Below are 19733 nucleotides of genomic sequence, written 5' to 3'. Positions count from 1 at the left end.
CCCTCTTGCTATCTTTTAAGGTACCACTGGTGAAGTTCATCAGGCTCATGTGTGGGCTGGATACAGTGCAGATATTTAGGCCCCAGTTAAAGCCACTGATCAGAACGAGTTGCTGTGGTGGGGACCCAGTCACCTGCATTTTAACTAGCTCCATGAGTGCCTATGCACACTCAAGTTTGAAAACTGCTGCAAGAAGTAGTAAGAATGGAAATCAGATTATTAAAAAAACCTATATGTCATTCTAAGTTTAAATTGAAATACTCTTTTTATTTGGTTATCTATATTATGAATTCAATTAACGACGGATGATTGGAAGTAATCAAAATAACCTATTTTCTCATGTTGCCCCTTGATATATTTTCCATTCTCCGTCTCCAGTAAACAGAACAGAGGCAAGTTATTTGTCATCACCACCAACAAAATGAAGATGGAAACATTTACAAGTATGGGTGCAGAAATCCTAAGGGGCTCTGGAAGAACATTCACCAGCTCAGACTGCAGTGAACAAGAGCAAACTTTGTATGTTTTTTGTTTGGGTTTGAAGACTGGAGAAGAGACAATGGGGTGAAGAGAAAGGGGCAGAGATAAAATTCCTCTCACAAAAGACACTGGCAGAAAGAAGAGTGGGTATGAGACAGTGAAATCAGCACTGCCCACCCTCAGGCCTGGCGGATGAGAAACAGTGATCATGAAACACTGAAGGTAGAGCTGCAGGAATACAGTTTCCTGTCCAACTATGACTCTACAGGGTAAGTGCAGTTGCAAAGATAAAGTGCAAGGCACTAGCAGGGAGCAAATAATTTCGGAAGCCTCCCCAGAGCCTGACAAAATAAATATCTGCTTAATTTCACTTAAGGAAGCTTTTGCTCTAAGCTTAAAAGAGATGGTATCTTTTTACTACTTTAATGGAAGATCATCCATTAGTATTAAAAATTGTAATTACACTACCAAGGCACATGCTTGATAACGAAGAATATTCCAGATATTTTTCACATCAAAATCAGTGCTGAGAAAGCTATTCGAATAGATAGGTTTGCTTGAAATTAATTTTAGCATTCAATCTCTTTGGCTGGGAATTTAAGGCCTTTTACATTCCAGCTTCCAACTGGGAGTAGCTAATACTTGTTGAGTGCTTACAATGTGTCAGGAGAGGGCATCTCTAAAATAACCCTGTGAGGCACTATTCCCATCCCCATTTGCAGAAGGGAAATCTGAGGCACAGAGCAGGTAAGCTCTTTACTAACAAGTGGCAAAACAGGGGTTTGAACCCAGGTAGTCTGATTCCAGTCAGAGTGTGCTACACAGGCTCAGTCTTCCCGGCTGCCTCTCGCTGCTCCTCTCGCACATTTGAATGGCGAGGTGGTCACACCAAAATGCTCCTCGATTATGAAGGGCATTTTCATGTCTCTGAGCCTCTGCACATTTTACTACTGCTTCTTAAAAGGCTTATCCAAGTTTTCACTTTCTAGGAGTTTTCACCTCCTAACTTGTCCTGGAAGAGCTGGCTGATCCATTCTCTATACTCTTGTAACATTTTTTCACCGCCTGGAAAAGCACTATGCAAGTTGTATTAGGATTTTTCTGAATACAGATCTCCCATTTCTACCAGCTGCTGAGTCCTCTAGAGAAGGGACTGGGTCATCTTCATCCTGGTATTCCCAGTGCCCAGCACATGCTTGAGGCAAAGTATGAGCTCAACATATATCTGCTGATTGAAAAAATCTCTGCCTTGCTTTTTACACAATGAAATATTTCCTCTCTTCATTAAGGTATGTTTCCTCAAATTCCCCATTCTAGACTGAACTTTCCTGATCTCTCTATACCAGTAGCACCTCCTGGAACTTCCCATCACTTTAATCAGGACTATTCTTCATAACACTCAGCAGTATCCTATGCAAACACATGCATGCATATCCACTTACATATACACACATACATATACACATACATATATACAGACACATGCATATACACTCATGAACATTAGAATATACACACATATACGTAAACAAACACATCACAAATCAGACACGCACATAAATGTACACATAAACAGACATACAAATAGGGGCATGCAAACATGTATATGCACAGTATATACACATCCACAGACCCAGGCATGGATGCATGTGCATGCACAACTATATACAGATATACACATGTAATACACATACATGTATAAATACCAGATCCATGCATAAACACATGTGTATGAAGACACTCATAAATATGCACAAACATATACAGAGACACACAGTTATGCACACATACAATACATATATGTATACTTACATATACATATAAATATATATCTTTAAATGGGAGTTTATGAACTTCCCCAGTAGGATAGAAGCTCTATAAGAGAAGGGGCTTGGCTTTGTTTACCACTGTATCTAACATACCTATAACAATGCCTGACACACAGAAGGAAGACATCATCTACCTGTAAATCCAGAAATGAATCTTTGATTTTCTCTTGCCCACTGCTACTATTCATAATGTAAGTTTACTGCAATCACATTAATCATAGCTAAACACACACACAGTATGGTCAGACATTATTCTAAGTGCTTTACAAATAAAAGCTCATGTATTACTCAGATCTATGCAAGAGGTACTATTATTCCCATTTCTCAGATGGGGGAACTGAGGCATGAAGTATTGTCATGGGATCCTCAGGGTGTCACTTTGCCAGCCAGAAACCTCTGTGGCTGGTGGCATCTTCTGCCTGAGTATTGCTCGTGCCCGCTGGGCTCATTCCACCCACTCGGCCCAGCAGGCTGGGCTCAGCTCACGCCACCATCCCAGATCCCACACCTACCAAGGGTGAGCCAGGCACGGAGCAGTGAGGGGTGTGTGGGTGAGCAAGAGTCCGGCCACTGCACACAACCAGACAAGCAAGCTGCTGTGGCAGGGGAGGCAGCTACAGGCGCTGGCACAGGTGCCAGCTCCAAGCAAGGCTGCAGCTGGATCCGATGTGTTGCATGTGGCTTCTGCTGCGGGCACCCGCATCTGGATGAGGGGAACACTGGCACCTGGAGGCTTGGAGATGCCATGAACCTCCAAGCCTTAGAGAGAGTGTCACAGCCCTGGCTTGGGGAACCCCCAGGTCTGGGCTCCATGAAGGGCCACAGCTCTTCTCTCCTCATTGCTCACAAAGTAGTGAGTGAGCTGGAGGGATGTGTTTCCAGCCTTGTTTGTATTACAGCTCTTTCAGTCCTGCCATTCAATGGGTCCTGAGTTCTTATCCTACAACCTGGAAGAATGAGATACACAGACAACTGAAGGGTGAGCAAGGCGGAGAGAAGCTTCATTGAGTGACAGAATAGCTCTCAGGAGACCCGAAATGGGTAGCTCTTTTCTGCAGGCAGGTCGTCTAGATGAGTGTCCAGCTCTTGGTGGAGAGGAGACCCGAAGTGGGTAGCTCCTTTCTGTAGGCAGGTCATCCCAATGGGTGGAGACACCCAAAGTGGGTAGCTCCTTCCTGCAGCTGGTAGTCTTGAGTCTGTCCACGGCTGGCTGGGTCCAGGGATTTTTATGGGCTCAGAAGGGAGGAAATGAGTACCGATTGGTCCATGGGTAGCCATGGGCGGACCCAGAAAAAGCAACACAAGTTCTCACTTGGAGGCCACAGACTCCACTCGGAACCAGCAGTCCAGCCCCCAGACTTCAGACTGTCCCTGGCTTGAAGGTGGGGTTTCACCAGGGACCTGCTCCTTTCTGCCCAGGAGCCTGTCTGCTTCCTGCTGCCATCAACCCGCCACCCAGTCTGTTCCTACTGAGGCACCTGCAGGCCTGAGCCGAGCTGCCCTCAGCTCCTGCCATGCTCGTTGGTGCCCAAAGTCCAGAGAGGGCCAAGGTGGCAGGGGGCTAGCGTGTCAGCGCCACCTCAGGTGCATGTACACCTGGCTGGATTGTGACAGCACTGGGCTCAGCCACAACTCTGTCCCACTCCAGAGCAGGCGCCAGCAATAGGAAGAGGCCAGGGAGTAGCAGCAGGCATTTCCAAGCCTGCAAAGGAAGGGGGGCTTCCTGGGCCCCTGAGAGCGTAGGGATGCCCAGGTCCAGAGCTGCAGCTGGGCAGCTGCAGCTGTGCCTGGGAGCATGGGGCTCCCACCCTGCCAACTTGGTAGGGGCCAGGGCTCCCACCTGTTCTGGCTCCAGCCAGCTCTGCAGAGTGCATCCTCTACTGCAGCCAGCATCTTTGCAGTGGCTGCTCCAGACGGGTCACTGCTGCCATCAGTGTCAGATGACTTCCAAGCGCAAAGAGACAGCTGATGGAACCAGTAATGTGTTTTTAACAATCTTACTGTGTTTACCTCAAACATTTCAATTTTTACCATCTTCAGAGAGCCAAACCCTTACATCAGAGTCATAGTACAAAGCACAGATACAGATTAGAGGTATGGAAAGGTGGGCTGGGGGGACTGTTGTTGAATGATATAACTGGAGACTAGTGTGATTTTTCTATATTCAAAGAAATTTTCCTTCTTAGTTTCCCCAGATATCTATACTAGCTACGGAGTGTACCAAGGCAATGTTCAAGATGCCCATATGGAAAATTTTAAAAATTATTTCTCTTTGCTCTTTACAACGCGCAGCTAAGAGAAAACTGAAAACAAGGAAATGAACCAGGCCTGTGGAGAGATAATAAGGAAGAAGCCAGCAGTTTAGATGTGAGGCTGCCGCCTTGGGGCAATAACTAGAGATGTGTATTTTCCCACCATCAGCTGCTGATGTGCAAGACCCAAAGTAAACATTAGTGCTTAGAAGCAGTATATGGATGTGAAGCACTATGTGTTGAGTTTTTGTGCCATGAAAAACAGTGGACCTGATCCTACTCTTGCGGCCAGTGACACAAGTGCAATCTTAGACTCTGGGCCCCCAAACACACACTTTTCTAGCAGTCTCTACCTTTTGAACTTGGAGTAGGAAGTCCGCCTAACAGGTGCTTGGCAGTGTCAGAACCAGTGGCTGGATTATTATGTGTTTTTTTGTTTTTGTTCCCAAGTTCAGGAAAGGAAAATATCAGCTCAGCTCATTTTCTCGGCCATATACTAATACAGGAGAGAATAAGTGAAACCTTCTGTTTAAAAATGGCCCCGGAATACCAGATACGGTGCTGTAGTAGATGAGATGATCAGAGCTTGTTTAAAATGAGAGGCTCTGGGCACAGAATAAGACACCTTGCTCCACTTACTAGGTAGTACTTTTCCACTGTTTGATGCAAGGGTTGCACCAAAGCTGATGTGAAGACAGAGGCACACAAACACGGGTTTGAGTCTTAGATCCAGTCTTCTTGGTCCTGTAACCTTTGGCAAATCCCTTCACCTCCTCGAAGGTCAGTTTTCTCAACCATTCGTGGGAGGTAAAAATACCTTCCCTATTCCAAGGGTAGTTTAAAAATGGCAAGTCACTACAAAAAGATTAAGATTAATCTTTGAGATTGAGATTGTAAGCATTAACAAATTTAGTAAACAAAATTAACATCAACATTAATATCGCTTATCTCTCCACCACACAACCCCAATAGCTATGCATCCCATTCCTACCCTGATCTAATAAGCCTGGCCTTATTCCCCATGATTGATGGAACCCAGACTCCTGTGCTGCTTTAAATACACTTTATTAGAGTCACTTCTCCACCCTGGGCCTCAACTTTCTCATCCATAAAATAGATCTACAAACATCCAGAAGGATATTAAGTGGAAGCTCTATCTTCTACTATAGACACAAATATGCATTGGTGTAAGTATGGGCTAACGTAAGTAAAGGCACAAACATACCTACACACATATAGATTCACTAGCCAGGGTCAACAGGGGAGAGCTCATAGGCTCTGCAGTCAGTGGGTCCAGGAACCCAACTTTATAATTTATTAAAATGTAACCTTTGGCAGGTTCTTAAACCTTCATTTCCTTGTATGTTAAAGGCCAAAAATAATTGTAGCTCACAGTGTGGTTGTGAGCTGACAATAGTGAATAGTCAAGTACCTAGCAAAACACTTGGCACAGCATAGGTATTCAATGAATGGTAGGTGAAATAAAAATAACTGCGTTGAGCTGTTTGAGAGCAACTCGAATAGCAGGTGTTTTTATTATTTCCAGCTCTGGAGGAGATTCTTGGAGCTTATTGTAGATTGTGACAACACAACAAAGAGATTTACTCAAGTGTGGCTGAGGAAAACTAAATTACCTATTTAATAACCACCAGTGAAGCTGGCTATGGCCATTAAATGGGATATAAGGTACAAAATGGAATAACAAATCAGGAGTCATTCCCTTTTCCTAATCTGGAGACAGTGTAGTACGATGGGGCGGGGACCCAGGCTGATGAACTAGGTCACTCAGATTCTAAATTCGACTCTGACAGTAATATGCTGGCATAACTTTGGATGATTCACCATTGTCTGGGCCTCAGTTTTCTCATCTGCAAATTGAAGAATTTGGTATAGAAAATCTTTGAGCAGCCTTTTAGTTCTAAAGCCTATGATTACTCATTATCCAAACAGGAGTGTATGTATTAAACTCAAAATATTATCGTTTCACGGCAGGTTCACAGCCATATATACTGACGTGTGGCACAAGATTTAAAAATCGGGGACACATGGGGAGCTGGCAATAGCCCCAGGCCCTGGATTCTCTCAGTTTTCTTCCACAGAGTCAAAGTCTGGTCTCTCAGCTAAGGCCAGCCTTCTGCAGTCCAGAGAATCACAGCACTCCAAGAAAGCCTTGGAGCCTGGGAACAGGAAACTCAAAGTTATCCTGCCCCCACGTATGCTCTCTGCCCCTCCCTCCATCGCATGAGCTGTTGCCACGGCTCATGGAACTGCCGAGGTCTCAGGCAGTGGTGGTTCGCATTAAACCAAGCCTCAACTTAAAACAATAAACTTGCAATCCCATGAATACGATCTTCCTCTGCCCTCTGTGATTCACATCCAGGAACTCCCAGAGTTGTCCTTGCTCTATCTGCTCAGGGACTGGCACGGTTTTCTCCTTCCAGATTCCACGGCATGACTTTATCTGCATTTCTAATCCCCCCCACCCCCAATTTCTTGCAGACCGTCTGCCTCTTTGGATCCATATTCTCTCTCGTTTTGGATAAGCTCCCTCCTGCCCCCAGCTTTTGGCCAGCGCCTGGCCTGGCTCCTGCGCAGCACGGTTCTGCTCTGGTCTGATCTGCCTACTTGGCAGAAACACATCACTACTGCTTCTGACCCCAGTGTCCTCAGTGCCAACTCATCCCCCCAGGCTGTCTCCTCTGGGTACCAGGTGACATTTTCCACACTTAGAACAAGATTCCAGGCATCCTCAGCAGGGTAGGGCATAGGAATCTATATTTTCTTAAAGTCTCCCTCACCTATATTTACCAATTCTTATTTTTGATTTTTCAAAACCCTCTCATATTTATTATCTTAATTACTAATAATAGTAATTAAATAATTACATTGATTTAGTGAAGACCACCTATGTGGATTCCACGCTGGATGATGGGCATACAAATGTGAACATGATTTGGTAAAAAAACTGAAATAGTTGTAAAGTATTTCACAGATACAGTGTAGAGAGTGATTGCTGTTTTTCTAAGAATGGATAAAATTTGGAGATGTTTCCACAAAGTAACATTTAGACTGAGTGCTGATGGATGAGTAGCAAAGGAAAGGAGGTGGAATGTGCATGATGTGCTGAAAGATGGCCAAGCGGTCCCGTGTGGCTTGACTCTGAAATAGATGAGGTAGAAACCATCCTGTCCTCCCTACTCCTCAGGCTTCACTTCTATTATTTCCTTAATCTCACAACTACTTTTACTGAAGAGTCAATTTCACAAAATACATTTCAACAAAGTACTAATGTATCAGCAAAACCCTTAATGTGGGCTGCTTTTTGGCTTCTATAGAAATAAGCTGAACTGATGAAGAGAAATAAAATCACTGGAGGTGTTCCAGGAGAGAATAGGGTTTCTCACCTTCAGTGCTACTGACATTCGACATTTGAAGCTGGATAATTCTTTGTTGCAGGGGGTTGGCCTGGGCATTGTAAGGTGTTTGGCAGCATCCCTGGCCTCTACCCACCACATGCTAGTGCCATTTCCCTTTCCCCAGACGCAATAAACAAAACTGTCCCCAGACATTGCCAAATGTCCCCTGAGGGCTCAAATCACCCCTGGTTGAGAACCACTGGCCTAGAGAAAAGATACATGAACGTTGGAGGCAGACTCAATTTCAAATCTTGCTATGAGATTAGCTATGTGATTGTGGAAACGTTATTCTTTCTGCCTTCAATTCCCTCATGTGCAGAATGGGGAAACATCTACCTTGCAGGCTTATTGTGAGGAGCAAGAGATAAAGTCTGAGCAGTATCAGGTAGAGTACTTGGCACATAGGACACATGTAAGAAATCGTCATCATAGTAGTACCAGTCAGAGTGGTGGTTATACTTGCTCTAATTAATGTTTTTATTTTATTATTAGAAATGAAGCCTAGTTGAAGTTTAAAAGTCACAAAAATTAAATAAATTCCACTTTACCAGGAAGCAATAACAGGGAAAGAAATGTCGTAATTAGATTACTAGACATCACTCCCTCCAGGAATCCTTTAATAATTTTTTAAGTCTCAATTTTAGGCCCATTTTATGTTTTTCCAAAGCCTTCCATACATCGCACAAGTAATTGTAACTGCTGATTCACTTGTCTGTGTTCTTTACTAGAATACAAATTCCCAGAAGTCCACTTCTCTCTCATAGTCTCTGTCTAATCCCATGAACTAGTAAAGTGGGTCGTCAATAAATATTATTAAAGACTTTCCTTTTTCAAAATTTGTTACTTGCTCACATTTTTAGGGTCAAATTAAAGAGCAGAGTGGATCACGTTTAAATAGGTAGGTCATTTTTTATAACACAGTGATAAGTGTGCATAAAGCATGGGCTTAAGCCACGCATCTCTCATTTAACTGCGTAGCTTTCAGAATGTTAGGTAGTCTTGTGAGCCTCAAATGTCTCATCTGACAAATGGAATAATAGTATGTATAAAGTTGCTTTAAGAACTAAGTGTAAGATAATAAATATCTATTCTTGAGTTTATAATACACCGAGTCTCAGCTGTTTGCTGTGCAAAATGAGGGAACACATACCTGTCCTAACTTCACTACAAAGTTGCTATAAGGAGCAAATTCTACAATAAACATAGATGTGTTTTGTATTAGTCCATTCTCACATTGCTATAAAGGAATACCTGAAACTAAGCAATTCATAAAAGACAGAGTTTTAATTGGCTCAACGTTCTGCAGGCTGTGTAGGAAGCATGATGGTGTCTGCTTGGCTTCTGGGGAGGCCTCAGGAAACTTGCAATCATGGCAAAAGGTGATAGGCACTTCACACGGCCGGAGCAGGAGCAAGAGAGAGAGTGGGGTGGTGCAACACACTATTAAACAACCAGATCTGAAGGGAGCTCATGCACTATCATGAGAATAGCACCAAGGGGATGATGCTAAACCGTTCATGAGAAATCCACCACCATGATACAATCGCCTCCCAATAGGGCCCCCTCCAACACTGGGGATTACAATTTGCATGAGATTTGGGTGAGAACACAGATCCAAACCATATCATGCTTCATAAATCAAAAGTTTACAAACGCAATGGATTATTGCCAATATGTATATTTCTTTATCCATCATGCTACATTTAGTATATATACTACTTATAAATAAATGTTCCCCCCCAAATCACATTATCTAAAGTCGCAGCCTGTCTATCCTGTCTTCTAGAACACTGATAATGGTGAGACATGTAATTGGCATGTTTTATTGCTTACTGGAACAAACTATGTGTTGTTCTAGGGCATGAACCAAAGGCCCTTTTTGCAAGACTGGCTCAAAAATTCTTTCATTTAAAAAGAAAAGAGGCCGGGCACAGTGGCTCACACTTGTAATCCCAGCACCTTGGGAGGCCGAGGCGGGTGGATCACGAGGTCAGGAGATCGAGACCACAGTGAAACCCCGTCTCTACTAAAAACACAAAAAATTAGCCGGGCGTGGTGGCGGGCGCCTATAGTCCCAGCTACTCGGAGAGGCTGAGGCAGGAGAATGGCGTGAACCCGGGAGGCGGAGCTTGCAGTGAGCCGAGATTGCACCACTGCACTCCAGCCTGGGCGACAGAGCGAGACTCCGTCTCAAAAAAAAAAAAAAAAAGAAAGAAAAGAAATTCAAAATCCTCATTTTGGTCCGGCTCTGCAATTGAAATGAGCAGTTTAAACTAATTCAATATCTGGCCCAGATGAGCAATTTAAGCCAATTCAACATCTGAGAAATAATCCAATATTGGTAATCAAATAGTTGTGCTAAACCAAGGAACAAAGCTTGCTCTTGGCCAAAACTTGTGATGAGGGCAAAAAGGAGACAGATTTCCAGACATCTAGAAGAACCCAAACTTTTGCTCCTGCAGAAATGAGCCAAGTATAACTATTGTATAGGGACAATTGCCTTTGAATGAGAGGTTATTCTCTCTCTCAGTTGTAATATTCGTTCCTCATGGAGGGAATGCCATTCATTCATTCACTCATTCACTAAATATGCATGTGTGACGGGTCCTCCATATGTAAAGCACTCTGCAGGCTGCTGCAGTGGGAGTATGAAACAACAGCATGCCCAAAGAGTTTATAAATTAGTAGATGAGGCAATGTGGCACACACAAACCTGCAAGCGCAAGACACAGTGGGGGAAAAAGAGGGAGTGCTTAAGTCAACTTGGGAAGTCAGGGAGGGCTTCCCAGAGGAGAACAGGATTCAAGATTTGATGGATAATCAGGAGTTTGACAGATAAGAGCAACTGAGAGGAGAAGGGCCTGAGACAGAAATCAGGTTGTTATTGCCTTTCAGGACAGTTGGGGTGCTGGAGCCAAGAACGGACCTGGAAAAAAGTTAACGTTATTTTTATAAGCTAGAAAAATATCAGCAGCAGGAGCCCTGGCCAGAACCACCCCCACAAAGTGCAAACAAAGCTACTCCTATCTTCTGACTGTCTGCTGGAGAACTTACTAACCAGCACCTTAAGAACAAAATGTTCTTTTATCGTTGATTTTTATTCCCACAAAGCCCTTCCTCTTTTTCCAGAACTGGGAAAAGCATGGGTTGAGTTTTGCTTGCTTCTTTGATCTTTATCCTCCCATCCCAGGCCTCCCTTGGGAATGAAAGTCCAGGGGTATTTCTCTAAAGCAGAGTGCTGACCCCTCATACTAGTCAGAATGTGGGGTCTAAAGCAGGCCATTTGAAGTGACTACAGTTGTCAGGGTTTGCTGGTGAGAGGCCTGGATGGCCTCTTCCTGGATGGCAATTCTGAATCCAAAGCTGGGTCTGTACTTGACATTCAGAAATCTCTTAACACAGGGTTCATTTTGCCAGTTCTTGAGGCTATTACTGACCTCAACCTATACAGAATCACAAAGCAGTGAATCCTGCATTCTGTTGTCTCTCACTCTCTCACTGCATAAGAGGAAACAAAAGTACTGCAAAACACCATATTTGTAGGCAGAAACACAATCTAAATCCAGAACTTAAAATTCCATTTTGAGTGCCCTTATCATAGCATCACAATATGTCTCAGGGATTGGCTGTCCCAAACCTATACTATCAAGCTACAAACATGCAGGCAGGGGAGAACAATGAGAATTTTCTTTCCAAAACGAATGGACTTTGCCTGATTTGTTCACTGCTAATAATCTCCAGTGCCTAGACCAATCACTGACAGGTTGCATTCACTCAATTATATTTAGTTAATATAGAGTTGGACCCATGGACAACCTTTTCAAGATTTTCAGGCCTCTGTTCACCTCCACATACTAATAGGGTTATAGGAAAGGTAGAAATGAAAGGAAACATTTGCTCCCAGGCCTCCTATCTTTTTTGAGATATCCTAATCTTGGATTGGCTGTAAGGTGATGGGTAAAGGAAGAGGCATAAGAAGGCATAATGATAAAACATAGTCAACATATATTAAGTAAGTCTGTACTATCCCATCATCATGGACTATCACCTTCCTGTGCCCTTCCCAGCCACTGCTGGCATCTAAGTTCAGGCCTTAAAGAATCCAAGGTTCTTATTCTATCTTTCCATTAAAAAACAAAACAAAACAAAAAACTATTCTATCTTTTCACTAACAAAAATATGGGGGAAAGTTACTAACTTACTGCATTAGTCTGTTTTTATGATGCTGATAAAGACAAACCTGAGACTGGGAAGAACAGGATGTTTAATTTGACTTACAGTTCCACATGGCTGGGACGTCTCATAATCATGGCGGAGGGCAAAAGGCACTACTTACATAGTGGCAGCAAGAAAGAATGAGGAAGAAGCAAAGGCAGAAACCCCTGATAAACCCATCAGATCTCGTGAGACTTACTATCATGAGAATAGCATGGGAAAGACCGGTCCTTATGATTCAATTACCTCCCCCTAAGTCCCTCCCACAACGTGGAAATTGTGGGAGATATAATTCAGTTGAGATTTGAATAGGGACACAGCCAAATCATTATCATTCCGCCCCTGGCCCCTCCAAATCTCAGGCCCTCACATTTCAAAACCAATCATGCCCTCCCAACAGTACCCCAAAGTCTTAACTCATTTCAGAATTAATCCAAAAGTCCACAGTCCAAAGTCTCATCTGAGACAAGGCAAGTCCCTTCCGCCTATGAGCCTGTAAAATAAACAACAAGCCAGTTACTTCCTAGATACAATGCGGGTAGAGGTATTAGGTAAATACAGCCATTCCAGGAGAAATTGGCCAAAACAAAGGGGTTGCAGGGCCCAGGCAAGTCCAAAATCCAGCAAGGCAATCAAATTTTAAAGCTCTAAAATGATCTCCTTTGACTCCAGGTCTCATATCCAGGTCACACTGATGCAAGAGGTGGGTTCCCATGGTCTTGGGCAGCGCTGCCCCTGTGGCTTTGAAGGGAACAGCCTCCCTCCCAGCTGCTTTCCCAACAATCCTCCAAAGTCTTAACTCATTTCAGAATTAACCCAAAAGTCCACAGTCCAAAGTCTCATCTGAGATAAGGCAAGTATCTTCCCTCTATGAGCTTGTTACCCAGTACCAAAGTTGCGTCCACATTTTCAAGTATCTTTTCAGCAACGCCCCACTCTACTGGTACCAATTTACTGTATTAGTCTGTTTTTATTCTGCTGATAAAGACATACCTGAGACGAGGAAGAAAAGAGGGTTTAATCTGACTTACAGTTCCACATGGCTGGGGAGATCTCATAATCATGGCGGAGGGCAAAAGGCACTTCTTACATGGTGGCAGCAAGAGAGAATGAGGAAGAAGCAAAAGCGGAAACTCCTGATAAACCCATCAGATCTCGTGAGACTTATTCACTATCACGAGAATAGCATGGGAAAGACCGCCCTCCATGATTCAATGATCTACCCCTGGGTCCCTCTCACAACATGTGGGAATTCTGGGAGATACAACTCTGTGGAGATTTGAATGGGGACACAACCAAACCATATCACTTACAAGCATTTGCATTTTATGGGGAACAAAAGGCTTAAGCCAAAGCTTCTAAGGGTAAAACTTCTGCCACTGAACATCTCTGTTTAGGAAAAAGGTGAGGGTCATTGACAGTCTCCCCTCCTGGAGGACATAGTGAGTCCTGGGCAGAAGTGAGAAGGCGTGTTTTGGCACATCCCTGAGGGAAGTCTGGGAAACTGACAAGGAAACTGTAGTGCCTGCGGCTCTTCAAGCAGCAGATCTCTTTCTTTCAGCATATGCCGGTCCCAGCCAAGTGCTTGTCACCCAGGTAGGGGTGGATTATCAACACTGTCACCCCAGGGGTAATTTAAAAAGCATGACAGGGAAAGCTTTCATGGCCTCACACATGATCTGGAATGTCAGGATTGCTAGGGGACAGAAACACTCCATGTCTGCCTAGACCTCAAGTTCTCTCTGCGCTTGTACGTAAAAACCAAAATCTTAACATTCCAATCAAAAGCACACATTGCTCACAATGAAAAGTAATTGGAGAGAAACAACCTTGCCTGTATTCAGAACTATGTTACATAGCGTTCAACCAACCTACATATATTACGAGTTGTTTACTAATTCTTACGCACTGTTTTAGATCCTGAGGACAGAGAGATGAACAGGACAGACATGTCCATAGATTGATGAGAGCGATCCTACTCTGGAAGTCCATGTAGTATGTAGAACAAGGCATCATCTAATAATCCGTTGCATAAGAAAACAGATTAATCTTCACTCTACTGTTTAAAGCCATCTCACCTTATTCTTGCCTTAATGTGACTATTCATTTAATAAACTTATAAGCAGCTATAGGAACCAGACACAGGGCTTGGCATGAAGGATACAGGACAGATAACATAATGTTCCTGCTCTCAAGGAGTTCACACTCTAATGGAAACGACAAGCAGATATATTAGAAATTGCAATGCAATATGATCATTTCTTCAAATAGTTTGCTGAAAAAAAACATAATTTAGAGAATTTCTAAATACACCTGAGTGTTTCATGGAAGGCTATGCAGAGCAGAAAGCATCTGATATTGGTCCTGCAGTTAGAGGAGGAGTTAGCCAGCTGGAGAAGTGGAGCACCAATCATTCTGGACAAAGAACATGTGTGCCAAGTCACAGAGGTGTAAATGCATGGGCAGAGTAGGGGCAGATTTGATGGAAGTGTCTGAAAGTATACACACATAGAATGGAAACACAGCTCCACAAAGCAGTGCCTTCCCTTACTTTGTGAAACGTACTCTGATGTTTTCCACTTTGTTCTATTCAATTCTGTTCCATTCTGTTGTGCAAATTCAGTGGTCATGTCCTGCTAAATTGATCTCATGAATTATAAACCATAGTTTAAAACAAAACATTGTTAGAATGAAAGGCTAGGAAAAAAATATATGGCTATAGTTGAGATGAGAGATGCTGAGAACCAGAACAACTTCCCCTGCAAAAAACACACACAACCTGCAATAAGGATGAGGAAGTCATCATTCTTTACTGTAATTCTTTGTTTCCCTGTGTGCTTTCCCATTAAAAACTGGGGAAGAGACCTTGGTTTTATTTGGTTTTGTTTTAAGTTCACTGTCTCCTAGCACCATGCCTGGACATGGTTTTAAGTGTTCAACGGGTGTTTTGTGAATGAACAAATGAATACATGAATGAAAGGCCTGAGAGTTATGTAGAAGATAAAATCAAGACTACAACCAAGGAACTGGATACAGGACATAAGCCAAATATATTATCAAAATAAATCTATGAGACTTATAAGGGTTTTGTAGTACAGTAGAGCTAAGTGTGGCAAGAATTAACATATCTTTTTTGAATTTTCGGTAAACAAAAGAACTATGCAGAAAGTTATTCAAATACATTTTTTCTATTGTCATGTATAAATTAATACAATTATAAATAAATCTTATCATTAATGAAAAGTTCTGTAATTCTATCCAAATGCCTAACTGTAAAAAGGCTTTTCATTATTATATCCTGAAACACCAAAGTCCTTGACCTTTGCTTTAAAAACAGAAAAGGAGTGTCTTCGGTTCTAGGGAATATTCCATTTGAATACGGTTTTGGCTGTAGGCAACAAATAAGAGATTACCTAGTCCTCCTGCATGGGCATCAATGAGTGAAGCTGCGACCGCAATCCCAGGGAGAAGGCCAAGGTCTCTTGCGGCCTCTGGTGTGAGCCCATTTCCAAGAGAAGCTCCAGGAGGTAGCACTTGGTTTCCTGGGTAGACATGAGAAAAAACAAACACCATCAGTTTGAAAAACACAAAAGTAAACAGAGGGTTTTTTTTTTTTTTAAGAGAAACTCTTTGCTCTCTCCTCCCTCCTCTGCATTTGCAAAGATAAAAACCATGCAAGTCATCAAGAGTCCCTTTGCTCATCCAGTGACTTTGGTGTACGTGCTTGGTATCTATGGGTCATGCTCTGGGGAGCTTTACAAACAAGGAGCTCTAAAGCATCATTCAAACCAGACAAAGATTCTGAAAATGGGAAATTTCAAAAGGAATATAAACACAGTAGCCTCTTAAATACAAGGTTTAAATGCTCAAACCATTCCAAATGGGCTTCCTAACACAGTAGATCTACTAACCTACTTAAACGCATGTGAACCCACATGTTCACACATCCATACACCCTGTCTAATGAACATATATTCCTAAGTCAAGAAAACTTACTCTTGCAGTTGCTTCCTGGCAGAGGATAAGGGGAAAAAGGTGTACTTTGTATCAACAAATAGTTTGTTAAAAAGTTTTTCTCAGCTGGAAAAAACACTCGTCTAAACCTTTGCAAATTTTACAAGGCTGCCACTTGCACAACCATATAATACAATTTGAATGTTCTTTAGAGTTGTGCAATGCAGTGACCCTGATTTTTCAAGTGACCTTGAATTCTTCAATCAGTCAGGCCTTCAGTTAAGAAGTGATTGTCTTGCTTTGTGTGGGTGCTGTGGGGCTGTAAAAAGCAGTCCTTGCCCCCAACCTAGTTAGGAAGACAAGATAAGAACCCAGAGAACCACGTAAGACAGAATAGAATGAAATGATCCATCTGCTCCTAGGTGTTAAACAGAGCCTGAGCCCTCTCTCATCCCCCAAGGAATTCTATAGTATTTCTGCACTGCAGGGACGGGCTAGGAGTTGACTCATAGATATATTAAGACCCCTTTGAGTCCCAGGATAGAATCTGGGTGCATGATCAGCAATTTTTGAGTGCTAAGAGGCCACTTGTTAATTGTTCCATGGAGCTCAAGGACTGGGCAGAGGTGCTCCAGGACCTCTGGGGGTAGAGGTGAGGGTGGAGGTTGGGAGAGGGGTCAGAGAGTGAACAGCTTAACCAACCTCCTCTAAATGGAACCAAAGCACCTAGACAACACCATTTTTATCCATTTTAAGTAAAGAGCTTCTATCTATAATTGAATATGAAAATAAGTTTAGCTAAGAAGAGGAAGACTGAAACCTCTGCAGTGACTTCTAGAAGAACTCTGCTGTCCAATATGGCAGCCACTAGTCACATGTGGACTGAGCACTTAAAGTATGGCTAGAGTAACTCAGGGACTAAATTCTTCATTTTATTTAGTTTTAACTTCAACTTAAAAACTGATATTGAATTCAGTTACTGAAAAACTTTCAAGTATGTTTGGAACAACTTGGGTATGCAAATCTACTTTTTCTATATTAATTCAAGAAATCTAAATCAAGTATTTCCAACAAAAATCTAGCGTCTGAATTGAGAGGTGTTAAGCGGAAAATACACACCAGATGTCAAAGATTTCATCTGGAAAAACGAATGTAAAATATCTCAATAATTTTTATATCAATTCCATGCTAAAATAATAATCTGAATATACTAAGTTAAATAAGATACATTAAAAATTAGTGTCACTTTCTTTAGCATGGCTACTAAAAAATTTAAAATTACATATGTGGCTCATATTATATTTCTATTGGACACTGATGGTCTGGAGGATAAGTTTAAGATGCTCAAAGGATGGGGCAGAGAACAGGAAAATCTTAGTCTGTTTTGAATGCCAAAGTAGCAGAAACCTGGAAAAGAGCAGTGCCCTTGGCTTTGTATAATACGGTTCTGGACAATATCTTAATTATGTCACTATGGCTAGTATCTAACACAGGAGAGACTGCACTCCAGTTTGCTGAGCACTTTCATGCTAGGGACTGCACTAAGGACACAGCATGCATTTTCTCATTTCATTTTCATATTAACCCTCTTTGAAGGGTACAATAGTACCCATACTACCCCCATTTCACAGACAGATGGGAAAATTGTGGTTTATAGAAGAAAAATAAACTCCCTAGTGACAGCCTAAGAGCTGAAGACAGGCCATGGGTTCTACTCTGACTGATACCCAAACCTCTGCTCTTATTCATTACATTACGTTTTGGAGTAAATGCTGTTTAAAAATGGCTTCCGAATGGATGAAGAGATCAAGAGAAGTTTTTTTAGAACAAGCATTATGTATTTTTAAAAAAAAAAAAAAGCGAAAAGGAAAAGAAAAAGGAGCACCGTTTAGAAATCTTGCCTACTAAATTGAGATTTCTTAAAAATGGTTTTCATAGGAAGGTCAAAATGGAAATTCTCTTCCACCTTCACCCCCAATCTCCACAAACATAAAAGGTGTAATTTTTATAAAAAAGGTTCCAGACAGGATTAGCAGGGTGGGGCACTCTTCCAAGTTTTCTCTACAGTAATTTAAGAAGAAACCTTAGCTGGTAAAGGAGCTTAATTTGATTCTATGTCCTCTAGGCTCAGAACATGAGGCTGCAGACCACTGCAAGGCAGAGAGAGTCCTGGGCATGCAGACAGGAGATCTGGGTCTAATCATAGGCTATAGGACCACAGGGAGCTTCATCAGCAGAGGACGCATCTTGAGCAAGGACAGGAAAAAAGGGAGAAGGGGGCCCTAAGGGAACTATCAAAAGGGCTAGGTAAATTGGAACATAGGCTGGGGTGTGAACTGGTAGGGGGTGGGTGTTGAAGGACAGAGGAGGTTGGGGAAGCAGATATGGGCAGTGGATGCAGGGCCTTGTAATCCATACTTAAGTGTTTGAACTTAATCATGAAGCCCACTGTAAACCACTACAGGAGCATTAAGCCAGGAGGAAAGCGATTAAACTTGTGTTTTTTTTTAAGCACTCTCTGGCAGTATTATAGCAGAGGACAGACTGGGGCTAGGGAAAACAGTGTGAATCTATTTCAGTAATCAAAGAAAGAGAGAGAATATAAGGATCTTCACTGAGATATTGGTAACGGAGATGTAGAAACAGAGGCAGACAAGAAGAGATTCCATGGAATAAGAAATAACAGGTCACAGTGGTTGCATGGATATAGGAAGCATGGTAGAGACTGAGATACCATGGCTCAAACTCCCCCTTAAGGATGGAGTAAAGTCGGCAGACAGATGCCAGATGCTCCAGGGCCTGCCTCAGTTGCAGAGAGCCGCCTTCCCAAGGTGATGCACCTCCCAGGACAGCCAGCACCTGGTGACTTAGCAAAGCAGAGGCAGAAGGGCTGTGATGGACACCACCCACTCCAGAGATTCTGCTGAGTTCACCAAGGTGCTGCAGGAATGCACCTCAGTTCAGCTCTTTTCCGTCTACCCAGTCCTTCTCTCTCTTCCTTCTTTCACAGCTGACCATCCCTAATAAACACCTTATCCCCCCAAATCTGTCTCAGCCTTTGCTTCTGGAAAACCCAACCGATAGCAGTGAACCAGCCTTCTCCTCAATCCAGTGGTTAGGGATGAAAATAAATAAATACAAGGACAAATATCCCATCTTTCATTTGGAACCACAGCCTTCAGGAATAGGCTATCTGGACTCCAAGCAGGAAGGAGCTTTGTTTATTTAGAGACCAAAATGAAACAGCTTGGCATGAGACAGGATGATAGAAACAGGTGAGAATCCCTGAGAAATCACCCCTTCAAAATCACACTCTATCAGCCAGAGGTACACTGAGGGCACTAGAGCTGTCAGAGGCAAACATTAGTGCCTCCTGACAACTTTTCCCAGTATAATCCTTGTCTGGCTTTTCTTTCACCATAAAATTAAATTATTCACAGCATTGCTTTTCCCAGAAATCAAGACTTCACTGCCTGAGCATTTGCAGTTCTTTCTAGGCTTCATTCAACCATTCATTCATGCATTTTAACAAACATTTCAGAAACAATAGAACTAATGATTGCCTGCATAGATTTCCATCTACCATG

General features: G+C 42.6%; 1 protein-coding gene across 3 annotated transcripts in view; it reads right to left on the bottom strand.

The window, feature by feature from the left end:
• The window catches only part of FGGY (FGGY carbohydrate kinase domain containing), a 445679-nt gene that overhangs the window by 217503 nt on the left and 208443 nt on the right, over nucleotides 1-19733 (bottom strand). For all 3 annotated transcript variants that reach the window (XM_030812917.1, XM_003265147.4, XM_030812918.1), the window contains exon 7: nucleotides 15606-15734. In XM_030812917.1, coding sequence (XP_030668777.1) covers nucleotides 15606-15734 — 129 coding nt within the window. The remainder of the gene's footprint in view (nucleotides 1-15605; nucleotides 15735-19733) is intronic.

Source organism: Nomascus leucogenys, chromosome 5, assembly GCF_006542625.1.
Source record: "Nomascus leucogenys isolate Asia chromosome 5, Asia_NLE_v1, whole genome shotgun sequence".
NCBI lineage: Eukaryota > Metazoa > Chordata > Mammalia > Primates > Hylobatidae > Nomascus > Nomascus leucogenys.
Note: the sequence above shows the minus strand (reverse complement) of the source record. Positions and strands in the feature narration are given on the sequence as shown.